This window comes from Haematobia irritans, chromosome 3 (assembly GCF_050003625.1).
Source record: "Haematobia irritans isolate KBUSLIRL chromosome 3, ASM5000362v1, whole genome shotgun sequence".
Classification (NCBI taxonomy): Eukaryota; Metazoa; Arthropoda; class Insecta; order Diptera; family Muscidae; genus Haematobia; species Haematobia irritans.
In genome coordinates, this window is record NC_134399.1 from 226763142 (window position 1) to 226787276 (window position 24135).

At 31.4% G+C, this 24135-nt stretch overlaps 1 protein-coding gene across 7 annotated transcripts in view; it reads left to right on the plus strand.

Moving 5' to 3' along the window:
* The window catches only part of chas (chascon), a 92514-nt gene that overhangs the window by 58537 nt on the left and 9842 nt on the right, over window positions 1–24135 (plus strand). For all 7 annotated transcript variants that reach the window (XM_075298226.1, XM_075298220.1, XM_075298221.1 and 4 more), the window contains 2 exons: window positions 4634–4803; window positions 8538–8798. In XM_075298226.1, coding sequence (XP_075154341.1) covers window positions 4634–4803; window positions 8538–8798 — 431 coding nt within the window. The remainder of the gene's footprint in view (window positions 1–4633; window positions 4804–8537; window positions 8799–24135) is intronic.

The window sequence follows — 24135 nt, forward strand, 5'->3', positions numbered from 1 at the left end:
ACTTAATTTGGATGACAGTTAATTTTTGTTGTTTTTATATCGGAATTCTAAGTGTGTATGAGACATTTCATTATATAAAAAAAAACCGGATAGCAGTTATTATCGATACCTTTGGAACGATGGAATAGCAGCAATTTAATTCATGAAATTTAATTTAGCGGAAGCTTTAGTGTGTAAACAAACCCACAATGAAAGCGTGAGTTAAAGTGCAACATGCCGCATTATAGGGCAAATGTGCATTCTTCCTCGCGATACTTATTTTTGTTTGGAAATATATTCCTACGATAACGTTTTTCAGATTTAAGGACTACTACCAACTCAAAGAACATTGCTTCGCTAACATGTATCGCAAACATATTTTGCTGGAAACACGTATGATGTTTTATTATATGTTTAAATATTGTAAAAAATACAATATACTTGACAAAATCTTCTCACAAACAGGAATGTATTCTTAGATTAGGTTAGCTTCCCAGCAAAAACGCGTCGCCAAAAAAAGTAATGAAAATGTTCTTTTTGGATCCGGAAGTGGTGCAAAATTGACGCAGAAGCGATGAATTTAACGTGGGGTTGTCATAGGAAGGAAGTACTCCATTTCAACAGCCGTTGCACTGAATTTGCATGACTTCTTTAGATGTGATCCGAATTCAATGTTTTGGATGTAAATTAAAAAATTCTGTGATATTTTGTCAAATAAATAATTTTTATAGTTTTTTATAATTTTTAATGGATTCTAACGCTTGTCGGAAACGTTTGAACTCAAATATTTTCAAAAATTCACAATTTTTTCAGATTGAATTTAGCATTTTTTTCGACAAATTTTTAATGATTTGTAACATTTTATGAATTTTTACTCTGTTTTTAACTTATTTGAAACAAAAAAAGTTAAAATTACCCGTTAAAAGTATGAAAAACCCAAGCTATAAAAAATTGAATTAAAAGAACTTCCTGGGTAGTTAAAATAAAGAACATCATTGGGAGTGCATCTTCTGGCATTGCTTTTAATGTTGTGCCTTTGGATGAACTTCCAAATTTTTTTGCTGGGTTGTAGAGAATGATGACAATTCTTGAATCGAATTGATGTCTAGTTAGACCTATACCCAATAAACACAAGCATTGGAGAAATGCTTATATTCAATACGCTTTCAAACATTTTTTCAAAGAATTAGGTTAGAATTCAATTTGAGAAATTGTTGAGAAAATCACGTTCTCAACAAAAAACAGACATTACTCTCAACAGTAGAATTCAACACGTTAGCAACAATTTCTCAATATATAAGCAACAACTTTTCAAACTAAATTTCATTTTAATGCTTCAACACTATTGGAAAATTTGTTGAACGCAAGCAATTTGCAAGGCCGTTTGAATTAATGTTGAAGATGGGATTCACTATCAAACTGATATGGCGTTACCTATGAAAAATGCTCATCCTTGTGTTCGTTGGGTAGTGGCCTATTCATTATGATTCCTCGAGGAAAATGTCTTCAACCTCTTCTTCTTCGTCATGTGGTCTCGTTTAAAGCCACTCAAAAACTTCCATTTACCCGTCTTTCTTAAAGTCGCTTAAAACACCCAATCAGAGGCCCTGGTGAAGCCGAGTATATTCCTTACGCTACATTCCAGCAAATTGGTGAGAGCCTGAAACAGTTGTTGTTTCTCCTAACTGTTGTTGTTTCTCCTACACACAAAAAAATAAAATATGAATTTGTACATAAATGTGTACATTTTTGAAAATTTATGGACTCTCTCATGAAATAGATGTATTTTTTATATTCGTAAACACTTGTTATTAAATTAAGCAATTTTTAATAATGCGCATGGATTCTTCCATAAAATTAATGAATCTTTACATAATATATCCAGAAATACCGGTTTTCTCTTAGCATGAGAGAGCCACAACATAGAGTTACTCTCATATGTATACAATACAAGCATACAATACAAGACAAAAACCAAACATAACGCTTTTGAAGGCAACACGTGGCTTTGCTGTGTTTGATTTTTTTCAGTGCAGTTTGAGTCGCCGTCGCGATCCAAAGATTATTTATTGCTGAAAAAGGTTGACGAAATAAAACAACTTTATTAATTAACTGGAAGCATTGGTGGTCATATTTATAACTAATAAAAAATAGTATAAAATGTTTTTTACTCTCAGGACTTTAATGGGGTTTTTAATAAATGAGTTCATATATTTTGACCAATTAAGAATTAGGGGAAAATCGAAAAGAAAAAAAGAAAAGAAGAGATATATTTAATACATTAATATATATTATGTAAAAATACATATTTTTCAATGTCGAAAATTATGTATACTTCATTTATAATATTACAAATTTCATTAATATTATGTATACATTCGTAGTCAATGAAAACCTGTATTTTTTAATTTATGAACTTTTTTCATACAATTTATGAATTCCGTGTTTGGAAAATTTTTGGGAACACTATTCATAAAATAAATGAATTATTTTTTTGTGTGTATCTGATAATGCTACACACTGGTACATGAAGTGGTACGAGTGTTCCGTAAATTCCGGACACCACAGGCAAATGTCATCATCTTTGTGCCTACACACAAAATTTTTTTCTGATTCAATCACGAAATTAATTGATCCAATTAATTTTTTAATTGAAATGTCTTCAATCACAGAAATGATATCAATTAAAAATTAATTGACAGTCAATTAAAAAATTAAATGATCCAATTAAAAAATTAATTGATACTATTAAGTTGTGTGATTGATTTTTGTTTCAATTAAAAAACTTGTTGAATCAATTAAATTTTTAGTTGAATATTTTTTAAAACTCAATTAAGATTTTAATTGGAAAAATTTTCGTGAAATTTTTTTCTGTGTAATTATAATACCAATAAAATGCCTCAATCTGTTCATCGCCATCAGAATTTCCCAATTTTTACTGTTTTGTTTTTTTGCTCGCAATCTTGCGAAGTTACCCTACGTCCTCACCATAGTTCATCATATTTGACATGTATATTTTAAATATATGAAGACAGGGGAGGAAAAACGTCCGCAAGGACATTATTCGTTCCACGAACGATCCCCCAGCACATACTTGCATTTTTCAGTATAAACCCTAATTTCCCTAAGACAGCGGCTGACTAACTTAGACATTATGTCTGCATTGACCAAGGCCTTTATAGTTGCTTGACTGTCGATGGAGAAGCTGATATCGCTTCTAAATAACGGCCTCACCAACACGTACGTATATCTAACGTATACGGCTCTCGTATTCCTAGTTCACTGCAATAAATTCCGCTACCAGTTTCTTCGTCTGTTTTAGATCCATTTGTATACATGATCAAAGGTCTGATCAATTATTCCTGACATACATTTCACACAGAAGGAATATGATCACCTTAAACATGTTTCAAGAGCAAAATGTTATTTATGGATTGTGACTATTTTTCTGATTCAATCGCTAAATTAATTGATCTAATTAATTTTTTAATTGAAATGTCTTCAATCACAGATATGATAGTATCGATTAAAAAATTAATTGATAATATTAATTTTTGTGATTGATTTTTGTTTCAATTAAAAAATTCGTTGAATTAATTAAATTTTTAATTGAATATTTTTTAAAACTCGATTAAGACTTCAATTGTACCATCCAAATAAAATTTTTTCCTCTTGAAACATGTTTGACGTAATTCGTTCTGTGTATGTTTTCAATGAAATAATAGCTACCCTTGTGTATGTAATGGAATATGTTTGCCAAACTAGTACTCCAACATACTTAGAATACGATTTTTCAATATACACACAAAAGAATTTATTTTATCTCGCCAAAACACTGCTTTTAGCATGGAATGTCTCATATGTGCTATATGATATATTTGTTGTTACACAGCTGTCGTCGCCTTCATAGCCATTGATGCCGTATACTTAAGAGTAATAATAAAACCGTTAGGACCGGAAAAACAAGACATTTCATCAAATTCGCTTAGAATGAAAGCAAAAAAACATGAAGAAGGCCAGTTAGAATCGTACGGCTACTATAAGTTCGCCAACACTAATTAGCACATATCAAAGGTATTTCATCCACGCCACTCATCATGAATTCAATACTGTGATGCAGTTTAGTTAACTTAAATTCTCTTCCACTAGATCTCTACGAATGTTGGAATAAATGGCCTATATGGAGAGGGGGAATATTTGTTATGAAACACCATTCACCCAGTAGATAGAAGCATTGATGCAAAACGCAAATGCAATGCTGAAATTTATTGAAGCAAACCAGTATCAGATTTTTAAGCAAAACAAAAAACATAAAGATATCGACAAAAAGCCATAAAATGAAAGATCATCTGTCAAATCTAAACTGAGCTATAACATAAAAAATTTAAATTGGCAGTCAAATGAACTGTATATGATCTTATTAACGGTTATTTGTATATCATTAAAAAAAGCGAGGCCCTTTACAATTCGTTTCCATTGTATACTTTTAGGCCTTCGTAAAATTGTAAACAATATTATTTTTGTTGTTGCTATACATTAAACAACTCTTTTCTTAATTTCTCTCTTTTTATGATCTCATCTGTCTCTCTCTTTGATTTGGCTCTCACACTAAATGAATCTCTGACTCTTGTATTGGGATTGGCTATAATTGCAGAGGAATGGATAACAAAACGTAAAACTGAACTTACAACTACACGTCAAATTGAAACCCGTGTTAAGCGGTCGATACGTTTCGAAGATGGAAGAGTTATTGAAGACTCTGGTCCCATAGTATCAACAAATACTACAGAGGATACGGATAAACAGGAAACTGAGACAACAGAGGTAAATAAATACAATAACATTAAAAAATTCTATACAGAGTTGTGTGTGTGTATATATACTGTACAGTATTCGGCTTATATATTAAGAATGTTTGAGAAGAATTCATAAGAATTTAATAATTTAAAGATGCTCGTTTAGTATCGATGATATTGCATATATTGCGATGTAAATATGATAAATAACTTTGGTGATGCCCGAACTTATATGCTTTTTATCAGGATCTTATTAAGAGAAGAAAGTTTAAGATTCATAGATTAGTACAAAGCTATACGTTTCAGATTTCTCAATGACACCGTTGTTAATCCATACATCCATAGAACTACACAGTAATACACAGAAACAAATAAATATTTTGAACCGAACTAAATACTTTGAGCTAAACTAAATATTTTTAACTAAATTCTACTCCACTTTTTGGTTTTTGTTTCTACAATGCGTTTTTAAAATAAGGAAAAAAGAAACTTTTCATCGGCTTTAGTTCACATTGAAAGTTTAGTTCATAACATTTTTGAGACATACTTGGGATATTCATATAAAAAATCAAGTTCAAAACTAAAGATTTGCTAAAAAACAAGTAAATTTTAGAATGTGAACCCCCCTAATTTGGTTGGGCTCTGACATACTCTTTTTAAAATATATGTCAAATGATTGAAGTAAATTTTATAGAAAAAATGAATAAACAAAGACTTTGAAGGACATGGGGATATGAAAAAAATTTTTTTCCTTTGCGTTCGCGGTAATTATTAAAAAAAAAATGGATATATTTGAATTTAGAGTAAATGGGAATTTCTACACCCAAAAAAAGTGACCCCACCGTGGAAGAAAATGTAAGTTTATTTTAGAAAAATTTAACGAAACTAGTTTTCTAATTGCAATGTGTTACAAATAAGTTAATACTTTTGTTATATTGAAGAAATTTTTTTAAAAATAATTAATTTTTTTCTGTTGTTTAAGAAAATTTCATATGTTGGAAGAAAAAATTGGATTTAAAAAATTTTAAAATGTCTTTAGCGCTGTACGAAGTTCGAGATAGGTACAATTTTAGTAAAATTTATTCATTTGAGAGACTTATGAACTCAATTTAAGCAAACTTCTGCCATTTTTGGAAAATATGAACTATTTTATTTTTTAGTAAAATTGTGCACTATATTTGTATACAACTTTTTTTCTTATTTTTATTTCACGTCATTAGCAATAAATTATTCAAATAAGGAACATTTACTCATATTGTGCAAAATTTAACTAAAATCAACTAATCTTCATGAACTAAAATAAAGTTCAGTTGGCATTAGGGCCCCTTTTTTCTGGGTGTAGTTTCCATGGTAACTGTCAAACTAAAACATATCAACTTGGTGTGAACCTTTAAACGATTTGGAAAAACGAATAAGGAAAACGAGTCAGTGGGAAAATTGTTGGGATATTACATTGGCCTGCGGAAAATTACAAAAAATATAATTTTACTACAAACAAATAATTTTTTACCAATCAAAATAAGCTAAATTTAGCATTAGTTTAACTGCGAACCTGGAAACAACATAGAAGGAGGTCGCACATGACCAATTAATGAAATCTTATTACTGAAGTGGTGTATTTCGAAAACAATTATTTCTAAGCTCCGAAGCCATAAAAAATCAGTAACGATAAATGAATATCACACGGTAGTTTCTTTAGGGACAAACTATAGCAACCATTGCCAAAGATTTTGGTTTCCGATTCAAGATAATGAAGCCACCGTGGTGCAATGGTTAGCATGCTCGCCTGATGTAGAAAGGGTCTCGGGTTCAATGCCACTTTCGGCCACCAACAACAGTTTCGAACACCAACAAGTTTTTCAGTCATGCCATTCGGACTCAGTTATAAAAAAGGGGGTTCTTTGTTATTGAGCTTAATATGGAATCGTATAGCAATCAGTGATAAGTGATAAGTTTACCACTGCGATATCATAAACAAAACAAAAACTAATAACTCTTTCGTCCGAAACGAAATTTTAGACCAAAAAAAAATATTTTATTAAAGGCAAATAAATCTTTGTTTCTTCAAACGAACTATTACAGAAAAAAATATTTTTTTGTCTTCAATTAGGAAATAGATTGATCCAATTAATTTTTAATTGAAATGTCTTCATTCTCCAAAATTAATTAAAAAAATTAATTTTTCCAATTGAAAATTTAATTGATAATTAAATAATTAAATTTTTAATTGAATATTTTGTTTTTTAAATTCAATTAAAATTTTAATTGGAAATATTTTGGTGATATTCTTTTCTGTGAACTTAGACTAAAAATTCATTTCACAATGCTTATAGTTTCGAGAACTCGAGTCAAAGCAGCACAGAAAAAAGTCTGTTATTAAGCTGATGTTAAAATTAACTCATGTTAATTAATTTATGTTATTATTGCAAAAAAATTTAATTTTAATTTAATTTTATTTTCAAAATATTTTAAGAAATTTCCAATGACATTTTCTTTATTCCAAACATGTCTCAAATATTTTATGAACTAACCCTGGTACAAAATTCAATGACTTTACAAATAAATTCAATGCTAACTAAGCATATGAAAATGTTCGTACAATTCTTGCAAGAATGAACTACACCGTAAGAAAAATATTGTAATTATTTGTCGCCAATAACCTTTCTTTAAGGTTAAAGTGGCAGCTCGGTTAAGATTCAGGCTCACTTAGACTATTCAGTCAATTGTGATAATTATAACCTTTCTTTACTTTTACCATATAATTCATAAATGGCAGTTAACAATCCAAAAATTTCAGTATTTAAATTGCCGTTACTTCAACAACGCATTATGGTGTAGACATACTGAAAAAAGTTGTCTTTTACACTGAAAAAACAGTGAACCCACCAGGAAAGATTACTTTCGATTAATTTTAGAAAATTTGGAACTTTTTTAGAAAATTTTAACTAAACGGTATTACAAGCGCTGGCATCACTCCGATATGGCAAACATAAGTAAATATTTTTCGACAAATTCAAGAAAATTTATTAGACATAACTAAATTTTTTCAGTAGTTAAATAAAATTTTGTAGTTTTAAGAGAAATCTTGGAGTTCAAAATTGCAAGAATGTCTTTAGTGACATACGAAGTTCACGATGGACACATTTTTGGTAAAATTTACAAATTTAAAGAAATAATGAACTATTTTGTAAGAAATACTAAATTAGGAAATCTTTATGCTTTATTTGTGTATAACCTTTTCCCGTTTTTTAGTTCATTTAACTAACATACGCAAAAAATTATTTGACTAAAAAAAACTTTTTCCAAACATAATGATTCTATGAACTATAAAGTTAATATGGCTTTAGTGAAATAGATAGTTCACTTTTTTTTGAGTGTAGGAGGAACGTAATTTTAGACACGAAAAGTTTTCTTTTGACGCAATTAAAAACGATCAGAGATAAATGTTGATTTGTTTATCATAAATCAGAATTTCTTCGCACCAAAAAAAAAAAAATACTCTATAAGAAAGGCAATATTGTTTGTCTAAAATTTCGTTCCGGAGCAAAGTATTTTTTCTTTGGGTGTACAGATCCACTAGATACAACCACCAATTTTCACTAATTCTAACATATTACTCTCAAATATTAGACCTTTATGGTTTTTAATAACTTTGCCGAATACTGTAGATTAACTAAGAGTTAACAAGTATTTTTTGTATTTTACTTAATGTATAACAAAAAAACCGTCACTACCTACAACAATAATCAATAAATATTGCAGAAACACGATTTGGGCCTGCCTATTACCAACGTTAATGCGGTCGATGGCAAAAGCAAAGGTGCTTTGCCACCAGGGCCCGGAGGAAATGGAGAACTGGCTGAATTATCTAATACAGGGGGGACATTGGTGAAAAGTATGGTAACCAAACCGGCTGATGGTCTAGTGAGAGAGATCAATGACAAACGTGTGGTATCCCATGAAGAAACAAAAAATTACACTGAAGTCGAAGACGTCAAACACCAAGGGGACTTTTCCGATGAGGTAAGAATCTAAAAATTTGTATATATCATAGATCTTTTAGCCGTATACAGTGACAACAAAACAAAAACCAAAACAAGACAACTTGTATAGATGGATATAAACAAACATACGCACCATCATTATTCTCTTCTTTTGTGGCGTTGTTGTTATCTTCCATAAAGACCTTAAAGACTCGTAACAAGTTGGATTCGTTTAAGTACTACTCCTAGCCGCTACAGTTACTGCTGCTGCTGCTTGGATGCATAGTCTCAGATTCCGATTCTGTGGTGGGCCAAATCTCTTGAAAAACAAGAAACCACAACAACTTTGAAGTAATCATGCTACAGCTGCTTGGGCTATTGCTGCTCTTTTCTGCTGCTGCAGCAGCAGCTCCAGATACAGAATTCAGGCAAGACGGCAACATATTTCTGTTTATCGCATGCTCTCTCAGTCTGTGAGCGGAGTACAAGCCATAAAGACGTCGTCGAAGAGCTTTATAGAAAACGGTATCGGTACGCGTAGATATTTTCCGTGTTGGCTTTCTTTGTAGTGTTTATCAAAATGGGTGTTTGTTTTAATTAAAATAAAACAAAAGCAACAACAATTGAAAGATATACAAAACCACAATAGTAAAAGAGAACAAAGAAACAGCAACAGAAAACATGAAGCACCTTACCGAGAGTTCGTCCAAGGAATACTTGAATAATCGTGCGTAATCTAATTTCCAAAACGACCAACATCGGCAAACGGCCCCAAAGTGTGGGCAAAAAAAGAAGAGCTCTAATAAACGAAATTCAAGCTTAGCTTAGTGAAGTAAAAGAAGGTGAATACAAAAGCGAAAAAAATCGACACAAAATGAACTGTTAGTCAGTCCCTCTGCACATAGTTTTGACCTTTCCAAAGATGTTGGTGGTTTTCTTAAAAGGCAGGCAATACCAACGGATGATATTGTTAAGATAGATATTTACATGAATATATATGTGAGTGTATGTGTGTGTGTGTGTGTGATTGATGCTTTGTTTTACGGGAAGAGGAATCAGATAAAGAGCAAAAAATAAACAGCAACAGAAGCAGCAACAGCAATAGACCAACAATGCCAACAACAAGAAAGGAAAGAATGTTGTGCTAAATGCTAAAACAAAAGACTTAAGACGCAAACCTAAGGCAATTAATCGTTGTCGAAGCTATTGGCAAATTTCCCACCTCTCTCTCTCTCTCTATCTCTCTTCCAAACTCATTCTTTGTATCGAGACTCTCTCTTCATAATAGAGAAACCCACAAATGGATTAAAACTAGCTGCAACAATTAAATAACATCATAAACAATTAATTATAATTGTTAATAATTAATAATTGTTTTATTATAATATTAAAATGCCTACCATAAACAATTAATATTTAACAAAGGAAGTATTATGGGAATATTTTCTTATAGGGAAAAATGAAAACTTTACATCAATGGTAATGACAAAAATCCATTGACCAATTTAAGGTATACCTACAATTTAATTGTGTTAACTTAGTTTTGTGATATTTAGTAATTTTAATTTATTTGTCATTTAGATTAGTGTTTTTTTTTTCTCATGGATAATTACTACTCCACAATGATACTTAATGAAATAAAGTAACATATATTTACTGAATTTCTTGTGGACGTGCATGCATTAAGTTAAGAGGGTGACAACCATCAAAAATAAGTATTTCAATTAGTGAAGCGAATTTCTGGAAGTGTTTAATTTCAAATGGGACAAGCCATTAATTGCTGTGAAATAAAAACAATTTTAAGTGAAGAACCCACCTAAAATTCGGGACATTAACTGCAAAATTGAAACAGATAACACATTGTTAACTCGAATCCAATATAATACTCAGATATTTTGCACAATTATCAAATTGAATTTAGAGTTGGGCATTTTCGTGATTGCTCGCTTCAGCTTCTTTGTTGCTAAAAATGTTCTTTTAAGGTAAATAAAAAAGGTTTGATTACCATAAATTCGGGTTTATTTGCTCGTACACCGAAGAAAGTTTAACGTAAAAAAAACATTTTAAAATAAAGTATTGGAAAGAAAATACCTCACAAAAAATTGGAATTTTGATTGCCTTACATTTCGTTCCGGAGGAAAGTGTTTTTATACCCTCCACCATTTGTCATTCCGTTTGTAACACATCGAAATATTGCTCTAAGACCCCATAAAGTATATATATTCTGGGTCGTGGTGAAATTCTGAGTCGATCTGAGCATGTCCGTCCGTCCGTCTGTTGAAATCACGCTAACTTCCGAACGAAACAAGTTATCGACTTGAAACTTGGCACAAGTAGTTGTTATTAATGTAGGTCGGATGGTATTGCAAATGGGCCATATCGGTCTACTTTTACATATAGCCCCCTTATAAACGGACCCCCAAATTTGGCTTGCAGATCCTCAAAGAGAAGCAAATTTCATCTGATCTGGCTGAAATTTGGTACATGGTGTTAGTATATGATCCTTAACAACCCATGAAAAATTGGTCCACATCGGTCCATAATTATATATAGCCCCCATATAAACCGATCACAAGATTTGACCTTCGGAGCCTCTTGGAAGACCAAAATTCATCTGATTCAGTTGATATTTGGTACGTGGTGTTAATATATGGGCTCAAACACCCATAAAAAAATTGGTCGAAATAGGTCCATAATTATATATAGCCCCCATATAAACCTACGCTCAGATTTGGCTTGCGGAGCCTCTTGGAGGAGCAAAATTCATCCGATCCGGTTGAAATTTGGTACATGGTGTTAGTATATGTTATCTAACCACCATGCAAAAATTGGTCCACATCGGTGCATAATTATATATAGCCCCCATATAAACCGATCCCCAGATTTGGCTTGCGGAGCCTCTAAGAGAAGCAAATTTTATCCGATCTGGTTGAAATTTGGTACATGGTGTTAATATATGGCCTCAAACACCCATGAAAAAATTGGTCGAAATAGGTCCATAATTATATATAGCCCCCATATAAACCGATCCCCAGATTTGACCTCCGGAGCCCCTTGGAAGAGCAAAATTCATCCGATTCGGTTGAAATTTGGTACGTGATGTTAGTATATGGTATCCAACAATCATGCAGGAATTGGTTCATATCAGTCCATAATTATATATAGCCCCCATATAAACCGATCCCCAGATTTGACATTCGGTGCCTTTTGGAGAAGCAAAATTCATCCGATCTGGTTGAAATTTGGTAGGTGGTGGTAGTATATGATATTTAACAACAATGCCAAAAGTGGTCCATATCAGTCCATAATCATATATAGGCCCCATATAAACCGATCCCGAGATTTGGGTTTGGAGCCTCTTGGAGGAGCAAATTTCATCCAAGTCAGTTGAAATTTGGTACATAGTGCTAGTACATGGCCGTTAACAACCATGCCTAACTAGGTCCATATCGGTCTTTAGTTATATATAACCCTCAGATAAATCGATCCCCAATCACACAAAAATTGGTCCATATCAAATTCATAATTAATATAGCCCCCATATAAGCGACCCCCACATTTCAATTTCCATGTCGATTCGTAATTATTATTAGACTTACCTATACATAACTTTTTTTTTTCTAATATATACCACGTATGGACTAACTCACAATTTAGAAAACGATGTTAAGAAGTTTTAAGATATCACAACCCAAGTAATTCGATTGTGGATGACAGTCTTTCGTAGAAGTTTCTACGCAATCCATGGTGGAGGGTACATAAGATTCAGCCTGGCCGAACTTACGGCCGTATATACTTGTTTTTTTTTTTTTTTTTAATGTGTAGGTATGATTTCCACATATAAAAGCTTTCATATTACATGTGAATGCCACTGATTTCAAAATAAAGTTGATAGAACTCTTTTGGAGTGCCTTTATTAACATATCATCGAATGTTAGCCTTTATAAATGAAATCCTTTTCCGAAACTAAATTAAGATCAAACAATATGTTTGTAGTTGTTAAAATTGTTTTAGTAAATGTATTTGTTAACACCAAAAAAATCCCCTTTTTCTAAAAAAAGAAAGAATAATTTCTTTGTGTGTACATCCTGAAAGACATATATGTTGCATGGTTCAAAGCATATTACATATCCCTCTAATTAACCCCATTCCACTGAGCAATCTTGAACACAAGAATACATCTCCTGTAGAAGCATAATAAGGTACTTGCAAAAAAAAAGGTAAACGAAAAAAAAGTTCACTCAAAACTTAACTGAAGGCTAAACACCAGAGTCCAGCCTAAAGGCATGTTTGATTAAGCTGTAAAGTGCATATTTCATACAGGTCTCTAGAACACCATACTACAACGACATGACGTGCCTCCCTTGAAGGGTAACAAAATGTTGCAGATCAAATGAAAATATCTTTACCATATGATGTGGTGGTTTCTAAATGCTTTTCGTATGATGACAAGGTACAATAGAGTACGATAGTGTTTAATAAGTCAAAACCTGTTTTTAATACAAGAAGATAGAAAGAAAAAAAAACAAAAAACGAAGAAAATTCAACTGCAACAAAGTAAATGAAAAGAAATTGAAAAGGTTGTTGCTGCCGACAGTGCTTTATCCACTGCTGAGACTACAGAAATCCTGAAATGAACCAACTGAACCAACAGCTGCGACAGCAAAATCAGACATTAGTGTTTTGTTGTCTCGCTTTTTCCACTAAAGCCAATACACTAGGAAAAAATCATTTTTTGTTTATTATAAAAAATTCGGTATAGGGTAATCTATAACTGAACTAAAATAGAGTTAAATCGGCTTTAGTGAAATATAGGGTTCACTTTTTTTGAGTGTATTAAAAATTTTTTCTTACTTCAAAAAAAATTGTAACAAAGATGCAAAATGTTCAAAATAAGTCTTAGCCTAAATGTGAAGCGGTCTTATCTTTAAAAATTAAATATGTCAGTTAATTTAAAGACGATTTATTCAACATAAAAATGATTTACTTTACTTTAAGGGAAAATTGCCTTATTTCAAAGAGCTCCGACTTTAACAGAGGGACGCAAATTTCCAAGTTTTGTGTTCTTTATCTAATTTTTTTTTTGAAACAAAGATTATAAACTTTCTTTTAATTAAAATTTCATGATTTTAAGGAAATTTGACCTTAATATTGAGCCCTAATTTAGGTTGCATAATCTTCCATATTAGGCCAATAATTTTTCAGTGTAGAGACGTTCAGTGGAAAAATGGTCTCAAAATTGCGTATGTTTTCTTGATTTCTTAAAGATGTTTATAAAAATGCATTTAAGTGTATGCAACAATATGGCAAAGATTTATAGCGTATGTACACTAGATAGGGTCACGAAAAAAAGTTGATGCGGTCACCCCCCAGTTTTGTAGCATATGCGAAGACAATTTCAGAAAACCAAAACTTTTTTTCGTGCACCCTACGACCCCCCGAAATACAATTTATTGTGTTGTGTCGTCATTTGAAGTCCGATCGAAAAGAAACGCATATCGTTGTTCGTGGTTAATCAGGGGCTATATTTCGTGCATTGGTCCTTTTTGACTCCGACGTCAAATTTGATTTTTATTTTTTTTATTTCGCTTCGTATACCCCTATGATGCCCATTTCTTATATCCATTATAAAGATCTTAACAAAATATGAAACTTTTGCTTTTGAAGTATTTACTTATATTCATAAACAAAAAAGTTACAGAGATTTTAAAAAGTCAATAGGTCACCCTACACACCACCAAATAGTTTTTGCTGTTTGTCATGATGTTCGATCGAAACCACATGCACATCGTTATTCACATCTACGAAATTAATTTATAAGGCATTTAGAACACAAAATCTGTTTATCTGTAAATTTCTAACGGTACCTTTGTATACATACTCGTTGTTTGCACTACGGCATTTTCTGCGTTATGCAAAGTGCATGTGTTTTTGCTAGTACAATTTGAGAGCCTACTGTTTTAAAATTCTACCAATCAATTTCGCTACATGATTTTTTAAGTCTGTCCATATTTTTGTGAGAGAAGGCTGTTGATAGTATTTGAAAAAAGTGAAAACAACAGCCTTCTCTCACAAAAATATGGACAGACTTAAAAAATCATGTAGCGAAAGTGATTGGTAGAATTTTAAAACAGTAGGCTCTCAAATTGTACTAGCAAATTGTCTTCACATATGCTACAAAACTGGGGGTTGACCGCATCAACTTCGTTTTTCCTTTAGGCCGTGACCCTATCTAATGTACACCCTCAAAAAATCCCTTTTGTAACTTGTTTGTATTGCCTTGGACTTTTTGCCTCACTATGTTGTGTTGATGTCTTATCTCTCTCATTCGCCATCTTTAGTTTCTCTTTATACTCTTTCGGTCTTTCTTTCTAAACAAATATATAATACAATTAACTTTTTAATCAAGATAGAAACGTTAAGTTAATTAAGTCAGTGATTGAAAATTTTTAAATAAAAAATTAATTGATACAATTAACTTTTTAATCAAATTGGAATGACTAAGTCAGTTAAAAAAAGTGATGAACTTTTTTTTTAATTTTTAATAAAAAATGTATTTCAAACAATCAATTGTTAATCCAAACACTCTAAGAAAATAATTGAACATAGTTACCTTTTTTAATTAATATATTAATTGAGTTTTGCAATCAACATCAATTAAATTTTTAATTGAATCAATTAAAAAGTTAATTGACATTTTCTAATGAAATCAATTAATTTTTTAATCAAGAATTTTTTATATGCCCAATTAAAACTGTGATTGAAACTGTCATTTTCGTGATTGAAGACATTTCAATTAAAAAATTGATTCGTGATTAATTCTTTAATAAAAAATTAATTGATACAATTAACTTTTTAATCAAATTGGAATGACTAAGTCAGTTAAAAAAAAGTGATGAACATTTTTTTTTAATTTTTAATTAAAAATGTATTTCAAACAATCAATTGTTAATCCAAATAAACACTCTAAGAAAATAATTGAACATAGTTACCTTTTTTAATTAATATATTATTTGAGTTTTGCAATCAACATAAATTAAATTTTTAATTGAATCAATTAAAAAGTTAATTGAAATTTTCTAATGAAATCAATTAATTTTTTAATCAAGAATTTTTTATATGCCCAATTAAAACTATGATTAATACTTTCGTGATTGAAGACATTTCAATTAAAAAATTAATTCGTGATTGAATCAGATTTTTTTTTGTGTGAGGCAATTTCTAAATTAATATATTTTTGCATCCACACATATTATATTTAAAAAAAATGTTATGAACATTATATGCTTGCACTTAAAAATAATGTGCTAAAAATTTGAGTTCCAAACACACAATTTTTGCTCCGAAACATATGAAAACCAGTCTTTTTCGTCCGTGTAGATTACTGTCGATACATTAAAATTACAATGAGAAATAAATAGAAAGTAAGTGGGTTAGAATTTAGCGTCGTCGGGTAGCAACAACTGATTAAAATAAGGAAATATTTCTGAGATTTGGCCAAATTTAACCCTTAACTGCACAAGATGACCGATTCCTCCGAAAAAATATAGTACAAAAAATAGTAAAAAATATGTATTTTTTTTTAAATAGTAATTTTATCTTAAAAAATGCAGTGCGCACTAAACTAAGTTCTTATTTACAAATAAACAATTTGATTTTAGTAGAGAATAGAGATATATTTACATTACTCAGTTTTTTACCAACATTACTTTTATCTCTGGTAAATATTATTTAACTTCCAATTTTTAGTATTTTTAATTTTTTGTCAAAATTTTTGGTTTTGACTGCGGATTACTCAGAAGTATTACAAACTTTCCGAAAAAACGTATTTTAAAAAATATCGTTATGAGGTTTTAAATGCATCAAACTTGATTTCATTAAATTCGCTCAAAATATTAAAACGTAAGGATTTTTTCTGGCCGTATCCTTAAAGATACAGTTGGCATTTAAGGGTTAATTAGAATCAATTGGTTTTCATGAACTAAAATAAAGTTAAATCCAAGGCAGATAAATATACCTTGGTTAAATCGGTTATAGAAATTTTCGTTGACTTTTTTCTGAGGATCTCCAAACCTCTAACTTGGAAGACGACCAATCTTGAAAGGGTTTACAGTCAAATAAAATTCACAAATGTCTTCCCATTACAATTAGCATTATACGTTCCTTAATTTGAAAACTTTTGGTTTAGTGTAAAAGACCTATCTGTAGGAAAGTCCACTGAAACAAAAATTCTTAAAAAGTCACATGTTATGAAACACCAAAAGAAACATTCAAACCACCTCTATCTGGATTTACCAATATTTTCTTAGCTATGGTTAAAATACCACTTCATGGCATATCGAGTGTGCTTTGCATGCAAAATATCGTGTACTTATATTTATTCAAAAGATTTATGAAACTTTGGCCCAAAAATACTTAACAGATATAACCTACCCACCCGGCCAACCAATCAGCCAGCCAACCAGCCAGACATTTATGTACCAGACCAAAGAGAGCAAATGGCTAAGACAAATACCGGCTGTATTAGTTGCTATGCTAGCTAGAGCGGCTGGCTATAAGGCTGTAAGTACATGGTACTCAGTCTCACAGGCTAAAGGCGAGGGACAGCACAACATGCTTTAACATGTTCCAAGGCAAACGGGTCTTGGGAAAATAAGAAACGCGTTCGTTAACCCGAAATTCAAATTCAGCGATTTTATGGTTATTTTCACAAAATCCACACTCACAGATAAATTGATTTTTCCATTTCCATTCCATGATTTCGGTAACTTTTTCACGTTTTTTTGTTTTTGTTTTTGTTTTTTTGTTTTTGTTTTATTTGGCTGTTTGACTTGTTCGTCTCTACTCATTCAAATTCATGGCAATCTAAATTTTTGTTTCGAAATGAATGAAAACCAAAAAACCTTTAACGGATTTTCGTTATCTTCCCAAAGATGGTGCTGGCGAAAAAGCGAAGAAGCTTTGTCGCCACCCTGATTTTGGGGGAACAAACAACAACACCAACAAGAAAGGCATTAATTTCTTTTTAATAGTGGCCCATTTACAAGATTGCAGCTGCTGCTACTGCTGCAGTAGACGCTACTGCTAACATTAGTTTTGGTCATCAAATGAACGCCCTCGTCTTCTCCCCATATACCAGTGTTTGTGGAGATTTGATTTCTATCCCAAAAATACCGACCATACTTTTGCATTGGATGAGTTATTAGAGGTGGGCAAATGGTAGTGTCTAAAAAACTATGTGTTTTGCTTAAATACAATAATTAGTGGCCAACAAGTGACAATAGTACCCATAATCTTCGGCATGATTGAGTACATTATTATTTTTTTTTGAGTATTTTTACTTTCTTCGACATCAATTGAAATACAAAACCAACCCCAGACTCCTAAGCCTCCAGTAACAACAAACTACCAAACCTGAGCACTTGTTCATTTGTTGTGTCGTATGTCCGTCCGTCCGTATATCAATCATCGAGCATTTTTCTATGACCAAAAACACCAATCACCACGTAACACCAACCAACCACTATTTTATTTATATTTTATTTTTTGTTTATTTAGCAGATTTTATTATTATTTTTTTTAAAGAAATCTCAAAATATTGAAGGTTATATTTGCCAATCATTGATTGCCTTTTCTATTTATTTTGAATTAATTACATTAGCGACAATCAGCCATGAGTATGAATACTGAAAATTAAATTGTATCAAAATGAGTCACAAATAGGAGACTTATATAAATATTTGATTGGAAACTAACAATATGATAATTGTTTAGGAAAATTAAAATAGCCTTTTAAAAAGGTAAAAATCCATTTTTAAATTTAAAGAAAAAGAATTCGCACAAAAATTTGGGTCAGAAACTAAAATGGGCTGACTGAACTAAACTTTAAAAATGATGGCGATCATGACGATATTAATTATGATAATGGTCTTAATTATCCTTACGCTTTAATCAGGAGCACTAGCATAATAATGCCGACGATTTAAAATAAATTTAATAACGCTTGCCATATAATTCTAGCAGACGAACGATTTTTACTCTAACGTTACACTCCAAATGTAGCTCAAGACCCACAAATGAATAACGATAATGGTGGAGCGATGATATTCGCAAATCATGAGAATTTTCGTTAATAGCGAGAATTTCCAGGAGTAAAATCATTTTTGTGTGTCACGACAAAGTACCTTCATACTGCTGGAAGACCTAACCCCTTAGTTCGATGCTCTTCCCAGACAATGGCCAGAGGGGTGTGGATCAGGCGCAGTAAATTAATGTCTTCACGTTCTGCGTGGTGAAAGAGACAAAAAATTAGAGGTTATTTTGTAGCTCAACTGATAATAATATTTAATTTTCGCCGCGTATTATATTCGGCCTTCGAGGCTACAAAATTCGTCAATTTGTCTTAGGCGCAATTAAAGAAGTCGCCAACAATTCCAAAGCCCTAAAGCTGCTGGGCCACGACCGATTTTCAATACTGATATTGCAACATCAGGACAATGCCAAGAGGATTAGATATATTGATGTCTCTTTTTTTAGGAACATCAAAAACCGTTGGAACACACTTATTTAAAAAAAATAAAAAAAAAAAAAACAAGTATATACAGCAATAAGTTCGGTCGGGCCGAATCTTAAATACCCACCACCATGAACCAATTATTAGGGTTTCCTTTGAAATTTCAGGAGGGCTTGAGGACTCCTGAACACATCCCGAAAATTAATTTAAAGATTTCACCTATGAGGACTATATCAGATTCTGGATTTATAAGAACCATTTTTGTTTGAGTTTTAGAGGAATCATTAACATGTCTTGTAAGTGTGCAATAAAATTATAAAATAACGTCTTGATTTGAAATCTCAAATCTGTAGAAGTAAAATATGGAAATTTTACATCGAGTTTCAAGCAATTTTCACCCTCAAGAAGTGAAGTCGGTATATATGGAGGCATTACCAAATGGACCGATAAAAACTTAATCCGATACACGTTTTTGTGAGCCTAAAATACCAGAATATTTACAATTTCAGGCAAATCAGATAAAAACTACGGTTTCTGGAAACCCAAGGAGTTAAATCGGGAGATCGTTCTTATGGGAGCTGTACTAAAATATAGACCGATACTCACCGTTTTCGGCACACCTCTTTATGACCCGAAAATACCTCTAGATTTCCAATTTCAGGCAAATAGGATGTGTTAGGGTATGTGGCAGCCCGATGTATCAGGCTCACTTAGACTATTCAGTCCATTGTGATAGGATAAAAACTTCGGATTCTAGAAGCCCAAGAAGTAAAATCGGGAAATCGGTGTATATGGGGGCTATACCAAAATATGGACCGATACTCACCATTTTCGGCACACCTCTTTATGGTCCTAAAATACCTCTAGATTTCTAATTTCAGACAAATTGGATAAAAACTACGGTTTCTATAAGCCAAAGACCCCAAATCGGGAGGACGTTTTATATGGGGACCATACCAAAACATGGACCGATACTCACAATTTTTGGCACACGTATTTGTGGTCCTACAATACCTCTATATTTCCAATTTCAGGTAAATTGAATAAAAACGGCGGTTTCTATAAGCCCAAGAAGTAAAATCGGGAGATCGGTCTATACCAAAATATGGACCGATACTCACAATTTTTGGCACACGTATTTGTGGTCCTACAATACCTCTAGATTTCTAATTTCAGGTAAATTGAATAAAAACTGCGGTTTCTATAAGCCCAAGAAGTAAAATCGGGAGATCGGTCTATATGGGGGCTATACCAAAACATGGACCGATACTCACCATTTTTGGCACACCTCTTTATGGTCATAAAATACCTGTAGATTTCAAATTTCAGGCAAATTGGATAAAAACTTCGATTTCTATAAGCCCAAGACCCAAAATCGGGAGGTCGGTTTATATGGGGACTATATCAAAACCTGGACCGATATAGCCCATCTTCGAACTTGACCTGCCTGCAGGCAAAAGACGAGTTTGTGCAAAATTTCAGCACGATTGCTTCATTATTGAAGACTGTAGCGTGATTACAACAGACAGACGAACATCTTTATATCATAGAATTTCTCCCTGATCAAGAATATATATTCTTTATATAGTCGAAAATCGATATTTCAATGTGTTACAAACGGAATGACAAACTTATTATATCCGCGTCACCACACGGACGAAAAAGACTGTTTTTCATATGTTTGGGTATAAACATTATATGTTTGGAACTCAAATTTTTAAACACAATATTTTTGAGGGCAAACATATAATGTTCATAAACTAGCATAATATGTTTGGGACATATATGTTAATATGTTACAGCATATTACGTTTGGGACATAAAATGTTTGTAAATATAATATGCTTGGATGCAAACATACATTAATTTAGAAATAGCCCATAAACATATATGTGTTTACAAAGAGAGACAAAGGGTATGCTGGAAGTAAAATAATGAAAGTAACCAATTGGCGCATTACAAATATATATACACAAAGAAAATTTCATTAAATATATACTATGTGTGAATATAAACAAGTATAAATTTACATATTATGAGTAAAAATATATATGTTGTGATATAAGACTTCGCCAAAAATTGTATATGCTTAAGTAAAATATTAAAATGAGTATTCGGAGAGAAAATTCATTCGGAACCAAGATAAAATATATTTGAAAAAAAAAGAGCATGAGTTTTGTTTATCATTTTCGCATTACGGGCACAATTTTTTTGTTTCGTCAAAACAAATCGGAACGTAGGACGAGTAAGTCAAAATATTCAAACAAAGGTAATTAAAGGGATCTTCATAAAAACTAACGAAATGGCACTATACACTGAACAAAAAGCATGTCCGGTTCCAAAGATTGTGTCTCCACTTTAACAATTTTGGTATTGATTACGAACCAAAGTAGCGGAGAATACAAGTAAGAATGCTTTTAAGACACAATTCTCTTTTAAATGGGGTTTTGTGTACTTGACTCTACGAAGCACATTTCAATTTTTCGCTTTTTCAGCTTTTTTTTCATATGCTATAAAATGTCCGTTAAAAACAAGACTTCCAGTAGAAATTATGCTATGTTTCAAGTAAAAAATGTCTTTAAAATAAAGTATTGAAAAACATATCCTATTTTTGAATGATGTTTGCCTTGTAGTCAAGATGCAAAAATGCAACAAATTTAAAGACAGTTTCATTAATTTTAAAGAATTTTTCTGAATTATTAAAGTCAAGTTGACCTTAGTCCAAAATTTGTTCTTTCATGTTATGATACCCATTTTTAAGTCAAATCACTTAATTATAACGACAACACGACTTCATTGAAAGTATCGACCTTTGAACATGGAAAAAACTTTATATTAGTGAAATGCGTCTTCTAAGCTAAGCAAACGTTGTATTCTTATTTTAAGGACATGAACTCTTTGGCCTCACGACAATATTTTTTCAGTGCACTCTTTTTAGAGTTCACTGAAAAAACAGTGAACCCACCAGGAAAGATAACTTTCGATTAATTTTAGAAAATTTGGAACTTTTTTAGAAAATTTTAACTAAACGGTATTACAAGCGCTGGCATCACTCCGATATGGCAAAAATAAGTAAATATTTTTCGACAAATTCAAGAAAATTTATTAGACATAACTAATTTTTTTCAGTAGTTAAAGAAAATTTGTAGTTTTAAGAGAAATCTTGGAGTTCAAAATTGCAAGAATGTCTTTAGTGACATACGAAGTTCACGATGGACACATTTTTGGTAAAATTTACAAATTTAAAGAAATAATGAACTATTTTGTAAGAAATACGAAATTAGGAAATCTTTATGCTTTATTTGTGTATAACCTTTTCCCGTTTTTTAGTTCATTTAACTAACATACGCCAAAAATTATTTGACTAAAATAAACTTTTTCCAAACATAATGATTCTATGAACTAATATAAAGTTAATATGGCTTTAGTGAAATAGAGAGTTCACTTTTTTTTGAGTGTTGTGAAAGTAAAATGAAAACAGGGCGAAACAGTGAAAAATTAAACAGTAAGATCTATAAAAACAAAGATTAGTTCCTCTTTATTAATGAGTAGTCCAAGAGGAGCTGACGGATTTTTTCGAAAATAAAAGCGGGTATTGAGTTCGAGTTTTACCGCTAAAATTATTTCTCATTTTAGCGGCAAAACCAGACTAACATTACAACTTTTTCCGGTAAATTGTATTATAACATGGTGGGGAAAGATCCAAAGCAACAATTGAATAAGTTTATTTTCTTTAAAAGAAATTATTATACACCCAGAAAAAAGTGCCTTCGAAACTAAAGGAAAAAATTTTCATCAATATAGTTTATCCATTTTATTTCCATTAAGGTAAATTTTTGTGAAAAATAATAAAATTTACTCGTTTCAGTAAAAAAATCCTAAACTGTAAGCAGTTAGGAATAGTTCATTAACTAGAATAAGGCATGGAATTTTACTCATACTATTTTCTTCGCTGGGTATAAGAATTTACAACTGAAAAAGAAAATTTTATTCACCGATAACAAAGCATTCGTAAAAATAAACAAAAACCGAACTAAAACCAAGTTTCCTCAAAATTAGTAAAATTTCTTATAAAATGATAATTGCGACTTCCTTTATAATAGAAAGTTTTTCATACATACGAACAACTTGGTATAGAAAAATATTTTAGTTCATTCGTACTAAGAAGTATGCAATCCTTTCAAAACTTAAGGAAACACACTTGTTAGAATATAGGAAATTTTCCTAAATTTCTATTGTCTACCTGTAATCGATACCTGTCATCGTAATCGATGTGTTTGCGCGTGGGTGTAATCGATATATTTGCGCGTCGGTTGTTTTTTTAGTTGGAATCGCGTTGTTTTGGTATACGGAGAGATTGTTAAAAAATAATATGGTAAAATAATACAATAAATAACAAATAAAATATATAAAATATTTGTTATTTTAAATTAGTGAGAAAAATTTTCGTTTTTTTTTAAATAAATCTATCAATGTTCGTGATAGTGTATAAAGAAAGAAAACACCAGCAGAATAACAACCCTTTCATTTGTCTTCATTTTGGAATCTTCAAATATCAGGTAATATTCAGTGACGCTAACCTTTTGCAACAAAAATGTTTTATGATTTTTTATATTTGTAGGTATTGAAATTGTAAAAGGAGGTCAAAATCGTTAGGCAGCAACTTATTAAAAGTGAAAAGTACAAGAAGAAGAAAAAGTGCGTTTTACAGTTGATAATATCACACGGAAATTGGAAATAGTGGATTAATAAACTAATATTTCAAAGAGATTCGATGCTGTTGATTCTTAATAAATATATTCAATATATTAATAAAACATGTCTTTTATTGAAGATATAATTGCTTATAGAAATAAATAAAATT